General features: G+C 40.1%; 2 protein-coding genes and 3 long non-coding RNA genes across 7 annotated transcripts; 3 read left to right on the top strand and 2 right to left on the bottom strand.

Annotated features, from left to right (window-relative positions):
- Positions 1–3,417: 3,417 nt before the first annotated feature.
- Positions 3,418–4,844, bottom strand: LOC131243903 (laccase-7-like). Its single transcript, XM_058243523.1, has 2 exons — positions 4,597–4,844; positions 3,418–3,995 (listed from the first exon to the last, which is right to left on the bottom strand). The coding sequence occupies exons 1-2, from the start codon at positions 4,805–4,807 to the stop codon at positions 3,865–3,867; spliced, it is 342 nt and encodes a 113-aa protein (XP_058099506.1). The 5' UTR covers positions 4,808–4,844; the 3' UTR covers positions 3,418–3,864.
- A 76-nt stretch (positions 4,845–4,920) lies between these two features.
- LOC131244302 (laccase-7-like) lies at positions 4,921–6,975 on the bottom strand. Its single transcript, XM_058243935.1, has 2 exons — positions 6,543–6,975; positions 4,921–5,005 (listed from the first exon to the last, which is right to left on the bottom strand). Exons 1-2 carry the CDS (start codon positions 6,941–6,943, stop codon positions 4,921–4,923), a joined length of 486 nt encoding a protein of 161 aa, XP_058099918.1. The 5' UTR covers positions 6,944–6,975.
- Positions 6,976–10,561: 3,586 nt separating this feature from the next.
- On the top strand, positions 10,562–11,987 carry LOC131243904 (uncharacterized). The gene is made up of 3 exons (XR_009170211.1): positions 10,562–10,744; positions 11,367–11,454; positions 11,571–11,987. It is a non-coding gene; the product is annotated as an uncharacterized LOC131243904 (long non-coding RNA).
- A 3-nt stretch (positions 11,988–11,990) lies between these two features.
- Positions 11,991–13,070, top strand: LOC131243908 (uncharacterized). The gene is made up of 3 exons (XR_009170216.1): positions 11,991–12,052; positions 12,437–12,516; positions 12,961–13,070. It is a non-coding gene; the product is annotated as an uncharacterized LOC131243908 (long non-coding RNA).
- A 1,962-nt stretch (positions 13,071–15,032) lies between these two features.
- On the top strand, positions 15,033–17,564 carry LOC131243905 (uncharacterized). 3 transcript variants are annotated; one of them, XR_009170214.1, is made up of 4 exons: positions 15,033–15,131; positions 15,298–15,357; positions 16,166–17,063; positions 17,182–17,564. It is a non-coding gene; the product is annotated as an uncharacterized LOC131243905 (long non-coding RNA). The 3 variants fall into 3 exon arrangements; XR_009170213.1 differs by having other exon boundaries at positions 15,066–15,195; XR_009170212.1 differs by having other exon boundaries at positions 15,062–15,357.
- Positions 17,565–21,083: the final 3,519 nt, after the last annotated feature.

Raw genomic sequence — 21,083 nt, 5'->3', positions numbered from 1 at the left:
ATTAAGCAATTCTAGTGCAACTTGAAAGCTTGACAAGTTACCATTGCAATGAGCTGAAATAGTCTAAATTCGACCTCTGAAGAGAGAGTTATGAGGGTTACTATCGGACAAGGAGATGAAGGAAAAATTCATGACCGACAACTGCAATCCCACTTACGGATGCCCAAATGGTCTCGGAATACGACAATTCCAATTAGAAATTTAAGAGCACTAAAGTACCTTTCAGATGACCAAAAATCGACCCAATCCGACATCAAATGATGGAGTTATAGGCGTCTCTGTTGGATCGCGCGATTTGGAAAGATTAACACTCCATATTTTGAAATGATGATTGAAGAATTCAAACATGCTTTTGGCATATCGAACGGTCTTTGAATTAGGCAATTCTGGTGCAACTTGGAAGCTTGACAAGTTACCATTGCAATGAGCTGAAATAGTCTAAATTCAACCTCTGAAGAGAGAGTTATGAGGGTTACTATTGGACATGGAGATGAAGGAAAATTTCTTGACCGACTACTGCGATCCCACTTACGGATGCCCAAATGGTCTCGGAATACGACGATTCCAGTCAGAAATGAAAGAGCACTAAAGTACCTTTCAAATGACCAAAAATCGACCGAATCTGACATCAAGTAATGGAGTTATAGGTGTCTCCGTTAGATCACGCGATTTGAAAAGATTAACACTCCATATTGTAAAATGATGATCGAAGATTTCCAACATGCTATTGGCATATCGAACGGTCTCTGAATTAAGCAATTCTGGTGCAACTTGGAAGCTTGACAAGTTACCATTGCAATGAGCTGAAATAGTCTAAATTCGACCTCTGAAGAGAGAGTTATGAGAGTTACTATTGGATAAGGAGATGAAGGAAAAATTCAAGACTGACGACTGCGATCCCACTTACGGATGGCCAAATGGACTTGGAATACGACGATTCCAATCAGAAATTTAAGAGCACTAAAGTACCTTTCAGATGACAAATAATCAACCCAATCCGACATGAAATGATCATTATAATCGTTTCCGTTGAATCGCGCGATTTGGAAAGATTAACACTTCATATTGTAAAATGATGATTGAAGAGTTCCAACATGCTTTTGGCATATCGAACGGTGTCTGAATTAAGCAATTTTGGTGCAACTTGGAAGCTTGACAAGTTACCATTGCAATGAGCTGAAATAGTCTAAATACGACCCTGAAGAGAGTTATGAGGGTTACTATTGGGCAAGGAGATGAAGGAAAAATTCAGGACTGATGATTGCGATCCCACTTACGGATGGATGAATGGTCTCAGAATACGACGATCTCAGTCTAAAATAAAAGAGTACTAATGTACCTTTTAGATGACCCAAAATCGACCCAATCCGATATCAAATGATGGAGTTATAGGTGTCTCCGTTGGATTGCGCGATTTAGAAAGATTAACACTCCATATTGGAAAATGACAATTGAAAAGTTCCAACGTGCTTTTGGCATATCGAACGGTCTCTGAATTAAGCAATTCTGGTGCAACTTGGAAGCTTGACAAGTTACTATTGCAATAAGCTGAAATAGATCTAAATTCAACCTTTGGAGAAAGAGTTATGAGGGTTACTATCGAACAAGGAGATGAAGGAAAAATTCGCATGTTGGTCACGTTAACGAATTGGATCACCATCAAGCATGCATATATATATATATATATATATATATATATATATATATATATATATATATATATATATATATCTATGTGTGTGTATATTTAATACATAATATATATATACTATATAATATAATATATTATATATATATATATAAATTTTTGATGTAGAACAATTAACCACTTGCTTTGTTAGATCATAGAGAATATATCTCTTTATCTCATGGTCCAGGCCCACACATCTCATGAGTTAGGATCTCGGCTAAACCCTCTTCATGGGCCTCAAATCACATGAGTACTACCTCACATGGGCCGTTCACCCCACCGGCTTAGACATTTTCATATATATATATATATATATATATATATATCTATCTGTGTGTGTGTGTGTGAAACTGTTACTATGAGGTCGACCTCATAGGAACTTTCTATGAGGTCGAGCTATGTGGGTCCCATTGTGATGTTTGCCAAACATCTACCCCATCAAGTAGATGTACTATTCTAGGATGGGCCACGGGTTTAAAAATCAAGTCAATCCATGACTTGGGTGGACCACACCACATACAACAGTTGAGATGGATTACCACTCCCATTAAAACATCCATAATCATTTGTTGCACCCAACAAGATGTGGTTCACTAATCTGGCCCATCCGTTTTGTGTGTCCCACATGGATGAGGGGTTAGACGAAACTTCGACTGCATCCAAAACTTAAGTGGCCCCCACCAAGTGCCTGTTTTAGATGGTATGGCTCACAAGAGTTTCGTATACGGCCGATTTTTGGGATATCCCATAGCTTAAAGGGGATCCATCAAATGCATTGTTTTGATGTTTGACACACATCACGATGGGGCCTACACAGCTCAACTTTATGTGAGGTGAGACTATTCCCTACCAATGCACTAAAACACCCGGAGATCATGTGCATCAAGTATTTCTAAAGAGAAGAATTGAACTTAAGTTGGTCAAGAGCACACCCATGATGCTTGTCACGGAAAGTATCCTAACAATAAATAATAAAACCATGTGTCACATATCTAACCTGCGTCAAAGTCTCTTAGTAGCAAAAAGTCCTTTCTATTAATAAGCTGCATAAAATATCCTTGAAAAAGTTGATATATGTAATATTTATTAATTTTTTAAATTATATTTATTTCATTGTCCACAAGCCATCTGGCTTGCAATTGGACGCGGTGGAGACGTTGTTTTGCCGTTTTTCTTTGGCAATGGCCCGTGGTGATGGCTTGCAAGCCATATGGTAGGAGCCAATTATAAATGTTACCCATAACACAATCTTTGGCTCACCTTGATTTATGTGTTGTACATCCATGATGTTCAACAGTATTTCTAGTTTATTTTAGGGCATGTCTCTAAAATGAAGTAGATTTAAATCTTAAGTGGACCACACTACTGGACTAAGTGGGAACTGAACACCCACCATTAAAAACTTCATGGGGCTACCATAATGTTTATTTACCAATCAATGTATTGATAAGGTCACACGGACCTGGATGACCGGTAAACACAAATATTGACTTGATCCAGAACTTTTGAGCTCACCAGGAAGTTTTTAATAGTGGACGTTCAATTTCTACTGTGTGGTCCACTTGAGATTCAGATCTGCTTCATTTTCTAGATCATGCTCTAAAATAAACTGACGTGAATAAAAAATACATATATCAAAGTGGACCGCACAGGGTTCAACTTTTGGACGGTGGTAGGATAGGTTTCACATCATTATCATTGAGCTGTCATTACTTCAATCCCACAAATTCAACTAAAGAAACGTGTATAAATAAGAAAATGTATCTAACAATTCCTTATATAATTGTATAAGACCTACGCATGAACACAGTCATGACTTTATTACATGGAATTATTTTTTTTAAAAAATGTTACACATGGCCACAGCCAATGACTTTATTACATGGGACTATTACAACATGAATGTTTGTAGACAACTAAGCTAAAAAAAAACGAAACGAATACGAGGTTTCAAGTTCCACATGCATCTCCGTGAGCAGACACGTGTCAACTAACACGCGTGGAACGTTCCAGCCATGTATATGGTGGGACCCATAATGTACATCTTGCAAGTCCATTGATTTCTCATACGTGCCGCCGGCCCCAACAGATAGTAGGTGTCGTACACACGTGGATCTATGCCTGCGTGTAGAGGTGCACGTGGTTTTAGCAAACAAATACAAATATCGTAGTATCTAGCAACGAGGGAGATCGAGCGGTGGTGGAGGTAGCGTTGATGAAGCGGTGGGCCCATTATCTATTACGAAAGCCGTTGATGAGCCCCATGACAGGTGGACATCCAGGTGGCAATGCATCAGCCATACACCTGTACATTATCGATGGCCAATGGGATTCGTTAGCATGTCAGTTTCACATTTGTATTCGAAGAGATACGTTTTACTTTAAAAAAAAAAAAAAAAAAAAACCGAATGATCACATGCGTTTTTTAACGTTACAGATTTGTGAGGTCCAGTGTGATGTGTTAGTGCAATCCAACCCATCCATTAGATGTGATTTATGATGAGGGGCTTTGATCACAAGATTCAATATGATCCATAAATCAGGTGGGCCACACCAAAGGCAGCAGGGGAGGCATTCCAGAAAGAACGTGGGATCCATCGTGTTGTGGATATGTCATCCTAACCATTCATCAGGTCTGCCCACATGAATAACAGGACATACCAAAACCTAGGTGGGCCACAAAAGTGATTATATAAGTTGTAAGCATGACTGTATATAACATCCCTTGGTGGGTCCCATATCAGCTTTGGATCTAGATGATTACCAAAATATAAGTCGAGGATGAGTAGGCGCATCTGATGCACGGCTTGGATTCAACGTGCATAATACGCATGAGCCACAAATAGCTCGAATGCACGGGAATTACCGTACATTCGAATGTATGTGATCATTTAGCATTTTCTTACCGGGATTGTTGGCAATGAATCTGACGACAGCCCATCCTCCGACGGGAACAACTATGGTGTTCCGCAGCTGCGGGTTTACCAAATTGAACATGCTCCGCTGCGTGGCATTATCGTAATTTCCGAACCCCTGCGCGAGCACGAAGAAATCAAACCCATGCAGATGGATCGGATGATTCTCCACCCCGAGTATCGCCGTATTCTGAAACACCATCTCCACCGTCGAAATGTACGCAAGCCTCTTGACACGTGTCGACTTTAGGGTCGTCGATACCAACTGGCGGGGGCGTGTCTGGGGAGCCGTCCGTGAAGAATCCCTGCACGCCGCTAAAGTGCGCCTGCAGCATCGATAGCGTGTTGGGCAGCCGAAAAGACGCGTTGTTCATGCTCGCTGCGAGCGGACGCGGATTTCCTGCGAAAGCCTTTCGCATGAAGTTCCTGCACTGGGAACCCAATTGGGGCGCACCGTGATGTTTGTATGGAATCCACCCTGTCCATCGGTTTTGTGAGCTCATTTTAGGCTATGACAGTAAAAATGAGTAGAATCCACGACTCAAGTGGGCCGTACTAAGGGAAAAGGTCGTTAGGGAAATTCATACCGTTGAAACCTTCCTGGGTTCTTCAGTGATGTTTACATGCCATCCATACCATTAATAACTTCATTCATACTGGGATGAACTGAAAAAAGAAATATTAGAATGATTCAAAACTTCTGTGGCCCACGAATATTTCAACTGTCAAAATTCAATTTTCACATTTTTGGCTCACTTGAGAATTAGGTACGGTTCATTTTGTCTTCATGTCCTAAAATAAATTCACAAAACGGATGGACGGAGAGGATTTCTTAAAATCATCACAGTGGGCCCCACCTGAGTTCCCAGTGCAGGAACTTCCTGCGAAAGGCTTTCGCAGGAGATCCGCGTCCGCTGCGAGCCGCATCCCTGATGGACCGGACGCAGATTGCGTACTGAAGGAAAGAGTGGTGATAGAACAGTTACCATTAAAAAATTCTTAAAGGCCGTAAAAGTTTTAGATTAAGCTTATATATTTTTTTTCTCTTCTACCAGGTGTGCGTGACCTAACCAACAGGTTGGATGACAAATAAACATTACAGTGAGCCCTAGAAATTTTTTAATGGTGATCATTCAATATCCACTGTTTTCTTGTGGTGTGGTCCAGAGGAGATATTAATATCTCTCATTTTTCGTATAATGCTCTATAATGATCTTTAAAAAATATACGAACGGCTTGTATAAAACGAAAATACACCATGCGGGGCCACAGAGTATTGTCAGTAGCCATATTGCTACTGACGCTGTCAGTACGCAATCCGCGTCCGGATGGACCTGCACACGTGGCATTCACCCCGCACGGCTCGAGCCCTAATCCGACAGTTATAAACGGACGCGGATTTCCTGCGAAAGGCTTTCGCAGGAAGTTCCTGCACTGGGATGTAAAGTGGGGTCCACCGTGATGTTTATTAGAAATCCAACCCGTTCATCCTTTTTTTGAGATCCTTTTAGGACATGTGGCCAAAAATGAGTAGGATCCAACACTAGAGTGGGCCATATGAGATGAAACAGTGGTGAAAGGAATTCCTACCGTTGAAACCTTCCTAGGCTCCACCTTGATGTTTATATCCCATCCAAACCATTTATAAGGTCATTTTCATTGGGTTGAAGTAAAAATACCAAAAATTAGACGGATACAAAACTTTTGTGGCCATATAAATGTTTCAACGGTGGTCACTAAATCTCCACTTTTTACTCTCGTGTGGCCCATTTGAGTTTTGGATACACCTTATTTTTGGCCGCATGTTATAAAATGAGATCTAAAAACAGATGGACGGAGAGGCTTTCTCACAAACATCGCAATGGGCCCCACCTAAATTCCTTGCGCAGGAACTTCCTGCGAAAGGCTTTCGCAGGAAATCGGCGTCCGTTATAAACATGTGCTCGTCCACGTCGAGAGGCACTTTGGGGCTCCAACTACGCAAGGCGGTGAGGCTGCTGTAGAACCGGTGTGCCGTTGGAGTGTCGTTGAATGCAGGTAGGACCAGCATCAGAGGCGCTGCTACTGACGTGGAGCTGTTGTAGTGGAGGATGGCGGTGGTAGTCGTGTTATCGAACTGTATGGGAGCGCTCGCATAAGGGCTGGCCGCTATGTAGTAGGACCCAGGTGGGCCATTTGCTAAGAGCAGGACATCGGTGGTCCGGCCAGGGGCCACGACAACAACGTCGGTGATGTATGGCTCAGTGTAGGTTGCATCAATGGCCACGACCGTCAGATTGTGGCCAGCGATTTTGAAGAAGAGTTCATTATTGAGTGCAGCATTGATGATTCGCAGCATGTAAGTCTTACATTGGGCCACCGTAATCTTGAACGTATCTGAATTACAAAAGAGAGAGAGACACGTGTGAATGGGAAGGATGAAAGAGTCTAACATGCGCAGGTGGCTGGGTTTCATCGGATGCCTCATCACATTGACCGTTCGGATTAGACGCCCATGACACGTGTAAAGGTGTGGGCATGTGCGCAGGTGAGCATGCCTTTACAAACATGGTACTTTAATTAGTTTACAATCAATGAGTTACTAATTATCTTCATACTAATTCTTTTTTAAATTCATAAAACTATAAGAAAAAATAGAATAATCGTGCATGCCATCCAACCCATGCGAAAGGATTGCCCCACCTTGAATGTAGGCAATCCCAAAAATAAAATCTGCCCACGATGTGAATCTGAATTCTTTTTTGTCTGCCCATTACTTTCTATGTTATGACGCCCATGACGATTGGATAGTCTTGATTTTGGAGTATCTCATCACAATTGCAGGATCGCTTGATGCAATAATTGGATGGCATATACACATTGAACCATACACAATACCTCAAAAAGAAATTATTCAATTTGCCAAAGTAGTTCTCGCAATAATAGCTGTGGACATGGCATACAAATGTTTCGAATTGATGGCAAGATATTTACTTTATTTTCCCGTAAATTTTAAATAATAAATGGGTACTCCATATCTTAATGGACCACAACACCAAGGGTACAGGCACCTACTTCAACCGGGTAGACTCTACGGAGTTTCAACTCCCGGTCAAGGGTTCGAGTACCCATATGTGATAAAATTCCACCAGCGTGGGCGTGTGGGGTGTGTGTGCATGTGTAAATAAATAAATTAATTTTTTTAAAAAAAGGCACCTACTTCAACCTTAACATAGGACTAAGTACTGGGCCAGGTGCCCTTTCAAAAGATCCCATAATTTCAAAGGAAAAAGTAAAAACAAACATTCCAAAAGCATAAGGAAAAAGGTGGGTCAGATATAAATGGTTGCTTGTGAATAGTTTTTATTATTTGTGTGTTAAAAAATATTAATTAAAAGAAGGCCTGACCAGTTTAAACTATCAATACTCCCCACTTCAAGCCCGACTCATTCGTTTGTAAAGCCTAAAATTTAGGCCTGAACTCCACCAAAAAGCCTAGAGAACTTAAGTCCAAATAGAAGCCCATAAAGATATCAATCGTAAACATGAAGGCCCATTGGGTACACCTTCAAAAGGGGCATTTGACACTTAAACAACATTTTGAGCTAAACCTAATTAATGCTATGCATTTTTATTCACTTTCACAAACCTTGTTTCATACCCTACTTGAAAAAGTAGGCACTAAAAACCCGAATCAATGGAAAAAACCAAGGTTAAAACCCTTTTTGCTAGAAGTGCATCCAAATATTGGGCCTTAATTTGGGCTTTGCCTCAAGAGAAAAATGAAAAACATGGGCCTTGTCTATGTTTCTTGGGCCCAAAAATTATACCAACATTTTGTGGACGTAATAAAGTGACATCCGAAATGGCCCATTTACAACTATGCCCTGAATCCGAATGCCTGTTAGAAGCATATCAATGGTTAGAATTAAATATGAGTTTGTGACCTAATTATCCAATGGGCTCAAAATTTCTACTGTATATGCTTCTTCTTCTTCTCTCTCTTTTTTTCTGTTTTTTTTAACCTGAATGTTTTCTTGTGATGGCCATTCGGATTATAGGAAACATCTCACATTTCAACACTCATGTGAGAGGCAGTCATGCAACGCCTCGCGAAAACCGGGAGGGAGTTGCTTCCGGGGATCTCATGATGGGTCGACTACAGATTTACAAAGCCCAATAGATTGAAATTCAAAAGAAGATGGGATGATGGGCCATGTGAATTTCATGATGAGATTGAAGTGTTTCACGTCTTATGTAAATATTATTTTCGGTCCCTTTCTTGCTTCTTCCCATTGGTTATGATGGTTTGAAAAACATTGGTAGGCAGAAAGAGAGAGATGGGGACCACACTTCATGAATTCGAACCCTTTAGGTGGTGTGAGTGGTCAACATCTAACCAGCCCATATGGACCACTATGTGAACCGGGCCTATATGTATAGTTGAGTTATATTTGGGATATGTGATTTGGTTATCTCTAATGTAGATTTAACGGACCACTATTAATGGAGGATAATCCAAATATTTTCTAGAATCCTAGCTAACCCTTAGATCGTTATGATAAAGATAAACGCTAGAGAAAAGGAAAGAGAAGGATGATAAGAATCCCAGTCGGCCCCACTACAAGAAAGTAGGCCTTTAGCCTCAATTTTTTAGCCTCGGTTCAAAAAAAGGAGGCTAAATATGGTTTTTAGCCTCAGTTGTAAAGGAACTGAAGCGAAAAGTCCAATATTCTGCTTCATTTGATGAGAAACCGAGGCCAAAAATACACTATTTTGCTCAATGAGTAAGAAACCGAAGTTAAAAGTTCACTTTTTAGCATCAGTTGTTAGGAAACCGAGGCTAAAAGTCTGTCTTTTCGCCTGAGTTACAAAAGAACCAAGACTAAAAGTCCACCTTTTCCACCTCAGTTAGTGAGAAACTGAATCTAAAAGTCTGTTATTTTGCCTCAGTTTGTGAAAAAGCAAAGTTAAAAGTCCATTATTTTCCTTAATTAGTAAAAATTAAGGTTAAAAGTTTACTTTTTCGCCTCAGTTACTAGGAAAGCGAGGCTAAAAATCTGTCTTTTTGCCTCGGTTGTTGAGAAACTTAGGCTAAAAGTCTGCTCTTTTGCCTTAGTTGGTGAGAAACTGAGGCCAAAAGTCCGCCCTTTTACCTCGGTTGGTGAGCAACTGAGGCCAAAAGTCTGCCCTTTTGCCTCGGTTATTGAAAACCGAGGCCAAAATCTTGCCTTTTTGCCTCGGTTATTGAAAACTGAGGCCAAAAGTCTACCCTTTTGTCTCGGTTGGTGAGCAACTGAGGCCAAAAGTCTACCCTTTTGCCTCGGTTATTGAAAACTGAGGCCAAAAGTCTCCCATGTTGCCTCGATTGGTGAGAAACTGAGGCCAAAAGTTTGCCCTTTTGCCTCAGTTGGTGAGCAACCGAGGCTAAAAGTCTGCCCTTTTGCCTCAATTGGTGAACAACTGAGGCCAAATATCTACCCTTTTATCTCGGTTGGTGAGTAACTGAGGCCAAAAGTCTGTCATTTTGCCTCGGTTGGTTGGTAACCGAGGCTAAAAGTCTATCCATCATTTTTGAAAACTTATTTGTGGAAGTGGGCTGAAAAATAATTTCTTGAAGACGTCTATCAATGAAGCCTTCTTGAGGCTACCGAACTCATCACAGTGGGCCATGATAAGATTTCAAAGGTAAATGGTCCCATTATGACTGATCTATGCATTATGGATCATTGGAGTGTTGAATGAGCCTACTATTTTGGGTCCCATTCTAAAATAATCTGTCATAGGACATAGATGGAGCGGATGCCGTGTCATGGTGGCCCTGCAGAGCTCTCTCGTTCAATGCCCTTTGCCTCAGTTACGGAAAACTGAGGCCAATATTGCCCCACGCACGTGCCAATATACTGAGAAAGGAGCAAGGGTACTTACGACCTTGCGTTTTCGTTATTTCCCGTAAAGCTCAGCTACAAAAGCAAGCCACCGTTCCTCTCACTCAGAGGCATTTCGGGCAAAAGGTCTCTCAGCGAATCCAACCAAGTCTCCCAAAACCCTCATTTCTCTCGATTTTTGCTCAGAAATCGCCATTTCTTTCTTCAGTTCCAACCATTTCGTCGATTGATGGCGAAAGGAGCTTCGGAATTCTCGTTTCTCGGACGTGCAGGTCGGTATTACTCTTATTCCCGCATTTTCTTGTTAAATCTCGTCGAAGATCGGATGTTCTAGCTCTCAATTTCATTTTTCTTGATTTGTTTGGAATTTCTTTGTTGTTTTTCTATTTTTTCTCGATCGAGAACCCTAGATCGTCTGGTTTAGAGAGGAATTTGGTTCCGTATCCTGTAAATCTGTAACCGAATAAGGATTTTAGGTGAAATAGGTTCAGATCTTAGTACTGGAACAAGATCTATTGTTTTTTTTCCCCAAAATTTTGAGTCTCCCTGTTATCTAGATCTGTAGATAAACGGATTAGTGCTTTCCTAAAAAATCTCACATTGTAAAGAGCTCGAAGGATTGAAAAATCTGCTCCAGCACCATCATATCTTTAACTTGGATTGTTGTCAGTCTAAGCTTTTAGATCAGATCTGTAAAAATTAAAATAAAAAAATTTAAATTTAAAAATTTAAAAAGGAGAGAGAGAGAGAGAGAGAGAGAGAGAGAGAGAGAGAGAGAGAGAGAGAGAGAGAGAGAGAGAGAGAGAGAGAGAGAAGCAGAACGAAGAAGATTGACAGCCTGCAAATGCTTCGTATCATGTAAATTTAAACCTAAGAGAATTTGGGTTTTTGCAGAGATGTCAGATCAGAACTTTGTGAATGAAGACTGAAGCAGCGGAGCAGTTAAAAGAGAGGGAGGATTGCAATGGAGATTATAAGCAGTGTATGTATTTTCCTTCATTAGCCATCTCATATTTTAGATGAAAATCTCACTTCCTTGTTCCTCTTGAAGTCTCTTATAACATCTCCTATAACATCTCTAATGAGGATCACAAGCAGTTAAAAGAAATGTTGCTGACTCAATTGCGTTTGGGAAGTTAAGAGGGAAAATCAGTAGAAGGAATCTGATATCGGTTGAAGTTCATAATAAGGAAATCAGTAGGAGGAATCTGATATTGGTTCGTTTCAATCATCTTACTTTAAGGTATGGCTTATATTAGGTAGCCTCTCCCTCTTGTAAGCTTTTAATGATGCATACATGTAAGTGGTTCACTCCTCTGTGGCTCTACATGCCAACCTGGCACAAATCTAATTATAAGCACAATGTTTTAAGTTACTTGCTATGAATGGCTTTACTAATTATAAGCACAATATTTTAGCTTTCGTTTTATTTGAAGTTATTATAATTTTTGTTGTAGGCCAATGATAATAATGTTGATGATGATTTATATTGCTATGAATGCCAGGTCAGCCAAGGTCGACTCAATAGACTAATCAAACTTTCATCTATAATTTCTGAAGACCCATCTGTGCTACAAGAGGTACATTGAGAGATGAGTTGTGTCAGACTTAAGGTTGAATACATACGATAAGACAGATTGCTATGCACTTAATCAGAATGAAAGGAAGCATCTTAAAGGGACGAGAACAAGATGTCAGATTGTATTGGGGAAGGGCAAACATAAGGAACATTAAATATAGTTTAAAGTCACATAGCCCTAAATTACAATCTCTAAATGCAATATGCAAATGATTCGCTTGTCAAGATCATCTAGGATAACAAATTACTACTTATGATATCAGTGATCGTAATCTAATATAAATTTATCCAGATTCCAAATATTTGGTACCTTTGGTGAGAACATTTAATAGATGATATCAATGATCGTCATAGTATGCAAATTCATTTTTCTGTTTCTTTGTAGTCATGGCACAGTTTGTGAGCAATTTTGCTGAACCAGGAGATCCTGAGTATGCTCCTCCAGTCCAAAAGGGTGAAACTCCGGTAAGAAATTCTACTGCATGGGATATTCTCCTTCACATGCTTAGTTGTATAGATGCTACTTGTAGATGTTTTTCTTGATGGAATCCCAAGTTGTATCCTGTGGATAGTGCAAGTTGTGCAGATTTGTTCCGCTTTTTAGATAAATAATTGTTTCCTTGAAATGGATAGGCAAAACATCATTTGATGTTTTTTACTTTTTAATTATATTGATGTATTATTTGTCTCCTTGAAATGGATAGGCCAAACATCATTTGATGTTTTTTACTTTTTAATTATATTGATGTACTTTATAATGTTTTTTTTGTCCTTCTCTTGTGTAATATATTTGTGCTCTGGGTTTTTATTTTGATATTTTTTAGCTCATGGGTTTTCTTTTTTCTTTTTTTTTCTTTTTCTTTTTTGATGGAGCTTTTTTCCTGTTTGTTTTCATTTATTGAATATAAGGCCAAGCTGGTTTTTTGTCCCAAGGCGACCTGGCAAATTCAAGAATGGAGATTCTAGTGCAGAGGAGTTGGCCTCAGCTACCCAGGTCCAGGGTCCATACATGCCCATCAGGGAGACATTTATTGCTTTTGCTTACTGTTGGCCATTTTATTCCCACATTCAATGTCAAAATTTGTGATTTAATGTTAACAAGTCTAACAATGATTTGTTAGAATGTTAGATTGGCAACTTAAGGCCAGGAATTTTTCTTCTTCGTAAAATTTTTTCATCTCTATGACCGTGGTTAATTTATATCCGTGTTTCATTTGGGGATTAGTTTTCTAGAATTGTATGTGAATGGCTGCCATGCACGTGGCACATCCAGTTTGTCTGTCTCCACACCCTTTCTTTTACGTATTGCCAGTCTTGCTGGTCAATCAGCAGGCGTGCTTGGTTCAGCCTGCTTGCTGTTGGCAATGGTTCTTTCATTTTTTAAAATTCTGCTGGAGGTCTGCGGTTTATATGAAAAATTTGTGGAATTAGGTTTATCTAATGGTTCCTTTGGCGGAATTTGGTGCTTTGGGTTGATATGTTGTAGTGAAAAGGGGTTTCTGTTTGGGTTTCGGTCTTTCCTATTTCCCAAGGTGATTAGGAAATTGAATTAAGCAGTTTTGTAAGCTGCAGATTTCTGGAACTAGGCCTTTTTAAGTTTTATATGGTTCACAGAAGGCTTTTCTCGTAAAAAGTAGGTTTCAAGTTTTATATTACTTGAATGATAGTTGAAGGACATATGTTGGAAAGGTTTTAATGGCGGCAGGAAGTGAATTGTTGTTGAGAAGGGCAAGCAGTTGCAGTCTGAAAGAAGAGATGGCCAAGGTGACGCTCCGTGGTATCCGGAATCAGGGGCATCCATACGTCGAGCTAAGGGAAAATGGGAAACAGTTCACCTTCTTTTGCACGTTGTGTCTCTCCCCCTGTTACGGTGAAACCATGCTGCTCAATCATCTCAAAGGAAACCTTCATGCTCAAAGGTATGCCGATGCGAAACTTACCCTCTTTGGATCCACACCCTGGCCTTTTAATGATGGCATCTTTTTCTTCCATCAATCATCTGAAAAAGCCCAACGACAGTTAACAGTATTGAATTCTAACGTATGATAAGATTTCGGTTGCTAACAGTGACAACTCTGGAGCTATTATGAGTAACAGACATGACAATACTTTGGAAGCTAATAGCAGCGATGGAATTGGGCTTAATGGGAATAATGGAAGCGTCAATTTGAAGCCCAAAGACATTATTCTTGGACTTTCTTATAATGCCTATGATAAAATTGTGAATGAAGCTCATATGATAAAATTCTTGGACTCTACATTTCTATCAAGCAGTGGAACAGAATAAAGCTTAACCTAAAGCTCATATGACACGTTAGACTCATTAGTCTCATATGAAACATTAGATTCACTAGTTTGCAATCTACTCAAAAGTAACAGGTAGATGACTTGGATATTGTTTAGTGGAATTCATTCTTTTATTTGTTATCCAAACCCTTTTTTCTTTTTTCAGGCCATTTGCTCATTCAATCTCCCGAGTGTTTTTTTTCTTCTTTGAATTCTATATTAATTTTCATTTTTGAATTTTTGTGTAACTTTCAGGGATGGATTTGGACTGTGAATTTAGCCCTCTCAATAGAAGAAAAGTGAGGTCACCATGAGTCATTGGAATTTGGAATGTATTTCAAGCTAGGGATAGCTGATGCAACAAAAAGAGCTTTGACTGAGTAGACCTGGTCACATCAAATTGTGTGAGTTTCAAGTTGAGCCACTTAGCTTTAAAATTATGGCAAATGAAAATTCAGTCTTTTATAAATGTTACCGAACATCTAAACCATTCATTAAGTAAGCCTCATTGCGCATACCATAATTCTAAAACTTGGTGGCTTGACTCAAAGCTCACCCAAGTCAACTCGACTAGAGAAGATTTCGAGCCAAGACTCTTGGAAACTTGCTGACAAGCGTAACTCACCCAAGTCAACTCAAGAATTTTACTTTGTTTTAAAGATAAAGGAATTTTTAACTATGATGGATGATTCCTTTGGATGCTCCGTGTCGGGGGAGTTCCTGGTGTCCACTGTGAGAGACGGGGATCTTCAAGAAGCTAAGGCTCTCTTGGAATATAATCCTCGCCTTGCAAGGTACTCAACTCTCGGCATTCGTAATTCTCCTCTCCATTATTCTGCAGCGCAGGGCCACTACGAGGTGATTCATTTAGTTTTTGTTTCCCATTTGATCCTGACTGGTTATTAAATTCATGGGCCTTTGTAGATTTTCTAAACTGATTGTATTGGCCTTTTCCTTTAGATTGTTTCTCAATTGGTTGAGGCTGGCATTGATGTTAATCTTAGGAATTATCATGGGAAGGTAATATCAATCTTTTCTATTTATGCAAATTAGACGATTTTCTTCTGTTTTTTCAATTTGTTCTTTTTTAGCATTTACTACTTAGAAGTAACCCTTCAACAACAACCAAAAAGAAAAACGTAGAAGTTGGAAGTAAAAATATTTTGGTATCAATTTATACTTCATTTTGAATTGCCCATCACCTACATTTTCCATTCATCAATCTGTAATAAGAGGATTGCTACTGTGACAAAAAATTCATGTCAAGTCTGTGCTAATTGTCAGAAAATAAAACCTGAAGCTAATTCTGTGCAAGTCTAGCAAAGCAAGATTTGATTGGCAAAACAGAATTCATACTGAATCAGTGGAAATGTTATAATTTAGGGACCAGCAAGATAGATTCTAACAAGCAAACAGAGGATCCATCTTTCATTTTTATGTGGGCTGAAGGTTTTTAGAGATATCAACTCACCTAAGGAGTGGCATAGACTGCAAATCTATTAATGATGTGATTTTGAAAGAAAGATAAATTAGTAGATCCAAGTCCACTTTTATGCAGGTGAGCTTAATTCTGATGTATTCATGGCTTTTCAAATGACATTCTCCATTTATTTATTTTCTACTTTGAAATGGTGTTTGTATTTTGATTATTATTGTCATTATTTTCTTAAAGCCAGTTCATCATGGGTGTTGAGTTTTTGTGAAGTGTAGAATGCTTTTATTGTGAAATTAGATGCATAAACTGGATCTCAAAGAGAAGAAGCTGTATTGGATTTTCTTTAATTTTGCGGTTGGGGTAAGCCTTACTGTTTCTTGGATTTTTAAACAGGGAGATTTCTAACCTGGTACAGGACATGAATTTATTTCCTGTGCGTAGCTCGAGAATGGGATACCTTGCACAATGATCCGGTGATCCTTGAAGTTCACTATGTTATAAAGATGCAACGGTCATAATACTGAGGTCATGGTTTTTTCCTCATTGCACTATGTTATAATATCTGTACTTTTTCGTTCTTTGAGAGAATTTTGAGTGGAAATGGAATCGCTATGGGCCCCCTGGAACTCCATTACTTCTGCACTAGTCTTAAGTGATAGTGGCCATACATCCATGTGTTCTTTTAGCTGTGGTTTGAGCATGGTAGGCCAGCAGTTGTATCTTGGAACATAAGGCTCCAATTTATCTAGCTCCAGATAATGGTGACATGCTGGTGAGGTAAAATAGATCATTTTAAATTCTATAAAACATGGCTATATGGTGACTGCGAGTTGATAAGGCTTGGACTCTGATTTCTCCTTTCTTTTCCATAGTAATGATTTTTTTATTTTTTTTTTGGAGTTCTTCTTCTTTGTTTCTGCAATGGTATGCTGATTTCTCTTAAGTCGACATCCTGATGGTTTAAGTGTTTGGAACTGAGGCTGGTGTTTTCTCTCGGGTTCTCATCATGTTTAGGAATTGGGCTCCTTGAGCTGGTCGTGTTCGGGGTCTTACTATCCAGGGGACGGTTTTTGTAGAGCTGTTGTTTCTTTTAGTTCCTTTTCGTTCTCTCTTTTGTTGTATTTTCTTTTCTTTTGGTAGTCTGTTCTCTCTCTCTCTCTCTCTCTCTCTCTCTCTCTCTTGTTTTGTTCAGGCTGGTGCTAAACATGTTTATGCGGTGGAGGCATCTGAAATGGCAGAATATGCACGCAGGCTTATTGCTGGGAATCCATCATTGAGAGAATGGATTACGGTGTGATTTTATTTTGCAGTATAAACTTAATACCTGAATTTTTTGAGTTCTTTGCCGAACTCACCTGGTTGCTACATTGTTCTCATTTTCGTGAGGGTTTTTGTTCTTTATATTACAGGTGATCAAAGGTAAAGTTGAGGATGTTGAATTGCCTAAGAAAGCAGGCATTCTGATTTCTGGGGCTATATGATTCAGAAGGGTGTTGCAGGGAGCACAGATCCATTGTTAAAATATTAGATCTGAGGCAACATGATTGTGTTGAGATTTCCATCTTATTTCCATGGTTTCTCTGTTTATGTTGAGATTTCAAGTCTCTTGGACTAAGGGAAAAAATCGATCTCTATTTTTCTTCTTTCCTTTTATTTTCTTTATGTTTTTTCATGTTTTATGGATTGGGATTTCAAGTTTATTTGACTGAGAATTGAAGACTCTTTCTGGGTTTTCTTGGGTTTTATTTGAGAGGAAAAACCCATTAAAATATTGTAGCTAATGTTGTGGATCTGACTGACTATGCACAGGTTTATGAATGGGTTAAAATAAATGATTTAGCCTTAGTTGTTGAGAATTGAAGTTAAAAGTGAATTTAACTTCAGTTGTTGCCAACAAAGGCTAAATCCATCTTTAGTCTCAGTTTTGCCTCAATTACCTAAATTGAGACTATAACTCCCGTGGCTAAAGGCTTTAGCCTCGGTTGTTGAAAACCGGGGTTAAAAATAGATTTAGCTTCAATTGGAGGCAATTGAGGCTAAAATTTGGATTTAGCTTCAGTTGGAAACAATGGAGGCTAAAATTTTGATTTAGCCTCATTTCGAGAAAACTGAAGCTAAAAAGGTTCTTTTAGCCTCACTTGAAGAACCGAGGCTATAAAAGTTACTTTAGCCTCGGTTGCTAAAACTGAGGCTAAAGCCTTTAGCCACGGGGGTTTCAACCTCGGTTTGAACAACTGAGGCAAAACTGAGGCTAAAGGCTTTAGTCTCAGTTTTTAACCTTTTTAGCCACAGTTTTGAACTGAGGCTAAAGCCCCCTTTTCTTGTAGTGCCCGTTGGGGTATGCATCCTGCCTGATATGGGTTGGGCTCAGGCATGTAAAGTGGGCCCATGGTCTGGCCAGGCCTTACATCCATGCCGTCCATCCATTTTTAAAACTCATTTTAGGGCATGATTTAAAAGACGAAGCAAATCGAAATCTCATGTAGATCATATTACGGGAAACAGTGGTAATCGACAATTAAAAACTGTTGTAGAGAGGCTCGCGGACACTTTCATTTCCTAGATGGACCAAAGAAGGCCCGATCGGAGGCGGAGGTGATCCAGACCATCAGAACCTTACAATAGGTATATTTCGCAAATTGAAATGGGTCATTCGACATACCATATATGATTTTGGGGTAGGAGAAGCTACTTTAGCCAACCAACCTGGCTATTTCGAGTTCTTCATGCCAAATTTTCGAGATTCCATCGTATTGACGGTTGAAAATCTATTTTATTTTCATTTTTACTATTTTTAGTAAGTTTTGGTTTGATTGTACATTACTCTTCATCCGTTAGGCTTTAGGAGTTGTGTCTGACATAAAAAGTGTTTAAAAAAATTAGGAGAATAATGTGGTTAAGCCACATAGGACACTTACTTAAACACCCGACCTAATCCGAACAGTGTCCTGAGACGTCCACGTGTGAATTGCCGCAGGATCGCATGTGCGGGCTTACCACCAATAAATTAACTCGAATTAAGCCGTTAACACAATTGAGATTGATAAGGTTTGGGCCGAACGCAAGCCGTAGAGCCGGTTTGCCCATTTGAACTAGACAACTGTTCGTTCGGGCCACACATCACCTTAGGAGGGGCAGAAAAAAAAATCTGAAACTTGGAGAGGCCAATGGCCTCATTGGGCTTGTGGCTCATCACGGGCTACAGACTCAGACGACACCTGGAAACAGACAATTCGCGCCGTCCAGTCAGCACTTGAATAGTGCAACTCGCCCTAACTTTAGCCAAAAATCTGAAATTTTAAAACAAATGGCCCCGCCACTTGGGACAGTGAATTGGGCATTTCAGCCGTCGAATTTCATCCAAATTTACACCAAATGATAAGATATTTTCCTTCACTCGTCAGCAAAATCCGACCCTTAATCGAGGAACTGTGATTGTCAATCGCAAATCGGACCTTTGTGGTAAATCCTCACATCTGTTTGCCGTCATACCTTGAGCAGCCCTTCATTGGGTCATGGGGCATCCATCTCATGGTTTAGATGGGTTAGGGGGCCATTAGGGCAGCCCCGAAAGCCATAAGTGGGCCTCAAAGGGCCATTTGAGGGAATAAGTGCCATCTAGGGCCAACTGAGCTAAGTTACAAGGTATAAAACCATTCAAACCCTCTCTGCCTCCCTCCCACAACAAAATTCCAGCAGCTGAGAGAGAGAAAAGTGAGAAGAGGGAGAGAGAGAGAGAGAGAGAGAGAGAGAGAGAGAGAGAGAGAGAGGGAGGTGTGAGTGCTTGGGGAGCTAGAAAATTGGAATTCCCGTATTCCTACCTCCGACATTCGCCGGAAACCTCGGCCCTACCGCCGTAGAGATGAGGTGTGGTCTATCCAGGGTAACAATCCGAGCTCTCCTTCGTTTTTCTTAGCTAGGGTCGCATGCATGCGTCGCGACATGCAATTCATGTGGCACAGGGCCCCGGCACGTCAAACTTGCGGACCCGACACCGTTAGAGTGACCGTAAGAACTTTCGATCGACGATAGGGACAGACCATTACCTTTAGATGGCCTGTTATCATGCCTAGAGTGAATCTTGGTGATTATGTGTGAAAGTTTGCTTTGCATGTTGCTGATTTTTGGAATTTATGCATGAAGTTTTCCTAATTGGGGAAAGAAATTCCAAACTTCTATCACCCTTGATGCATGTATTGACTGAATTGCTTGTCGATTTGTGAAGTTGCATGTGTATTATCCCCAATCTTGTTAATTTCATAGGTTAAAATTTGTAGCATGTAATTAACATGTGTAGATTTAGTACATAGTTGATTGTATTGTTGAATCGTTGAAATTTGTGGAACCTTTAATTAGGAATGTGCCCAATTTTGCTAAATTAGTGTCATGGATTCATGCACATGTCCCCCGTGGGTTTGGAATGAGTGCATTCGCTACCCACACCCCACCATTTAGGTTAAATCTCCCTATAGTTGGTTGCGGTACTTATTACCCTATCTGTTGATCTCTTAAAACTCAATCCCATGTACTAGCACAATTAGGAATCTCCTGAATTATACGCAATGCTGGCTTGTTCCCCAATTTGAATGCGGATTATAATTATACTTGCCTGATTTTCCTCACAACTACAAGTAGATCGACCTCTACTCGTTATTATTATATTTATACACCGCACCCTCTTGGGATCGGCCAAACAATCGAAATCTCTTGGGGAACCCTTTTATTGGGTCAGCTCACGGGTAAGCTTGGCCCGACTAGCCAAACTACAAGTTGTCGGCTGTAGTTGGACTACGTGAGACGTCACTCTCAAGTCGTACAGCCCGTAGTTTGTCTTGTGGGGACAAATTGGCCTACTGGTTGGTTAACCTTATACGTTGACCATGTTTTTACATGCCTGCTGGAACCTGAGGTATCATGCACCCGTTTGCGCCCACTGATAATCAGAAGTTTGGTCCACAAGACTCATGAGCCGGGGATGGTGGAATGAGATACTATGCCCGAGCTGTCGGCCTACATTGGGGTGACGAGCCTCCTCGTAGTGACCAGTGAAAAACTAACTCATGAGCCAGGGATGGTGAAATGAGATACTATGCCCGAGCTATCAGCCTACGTTGGGGTGACGAGCCTTCCCGTAGTGACTGCGAGCAAGACTTTAAATGTCTTAAAAGCATTTGTATGATTCAAATTATGGGAATAACGAACCCAAATGGGCCAATGACTGCGAGACCCATATCGTCATGGCCGCTAGAGCTACATGATCGGATTAGGGCAATGATCTGACGGGGTATCTTAGTTTTCCCAACTTGCTAGA

The sequence above is a fragment of the Magnolia sinica genome, chromosome 4 (genome assembly GCF_029962835.1).
Source record: "Magnolia sinica isolate HGM2019 chromosome 4, MsV1, whole genome shotgun sequence".
Lineage (NCBI taxonomy): Eukaryota > Viridiplantae > Streptophyta > Magnoliopsida > Magnoliales > Magnoliaceae > Magnolia > Magnolia sinica.
This window is presented reverse-complemented; position numbering and strand designations above follow the sequence as displayed.

Bases quoted from the DNA above. Each gene is read 5' to 3' on its own strand.
- LOC131243903 (XM_058243523.1), bottom strand. From the start codon at position 4,807: ATGGTGTTTCAGAATACGGCGATACTCGGGGTGGAGAATCATCCGATC. The intron at 3,996-4,596 runs GTAAGAAAATGC...GATAATGTACAG, and splicing joins ATTCATTGCCAACAATCCCG to GTGTATGGCTGATGCATTGC.
- LOC131244302 (XM_058243935.1), bottom strand. From the start codon at position 6,943: ATGCTGCGAATCATCAATGCTGCACTCAATAATGAACTCTTCTTCAAA. The intron at 5,006-6,542 runs GTTTATAACGGA...AGGCTTTCGCAG, and splicing joins CTCGACGTGGACGAGCACAT to GAAATCCGCGTCCGCTCGCA.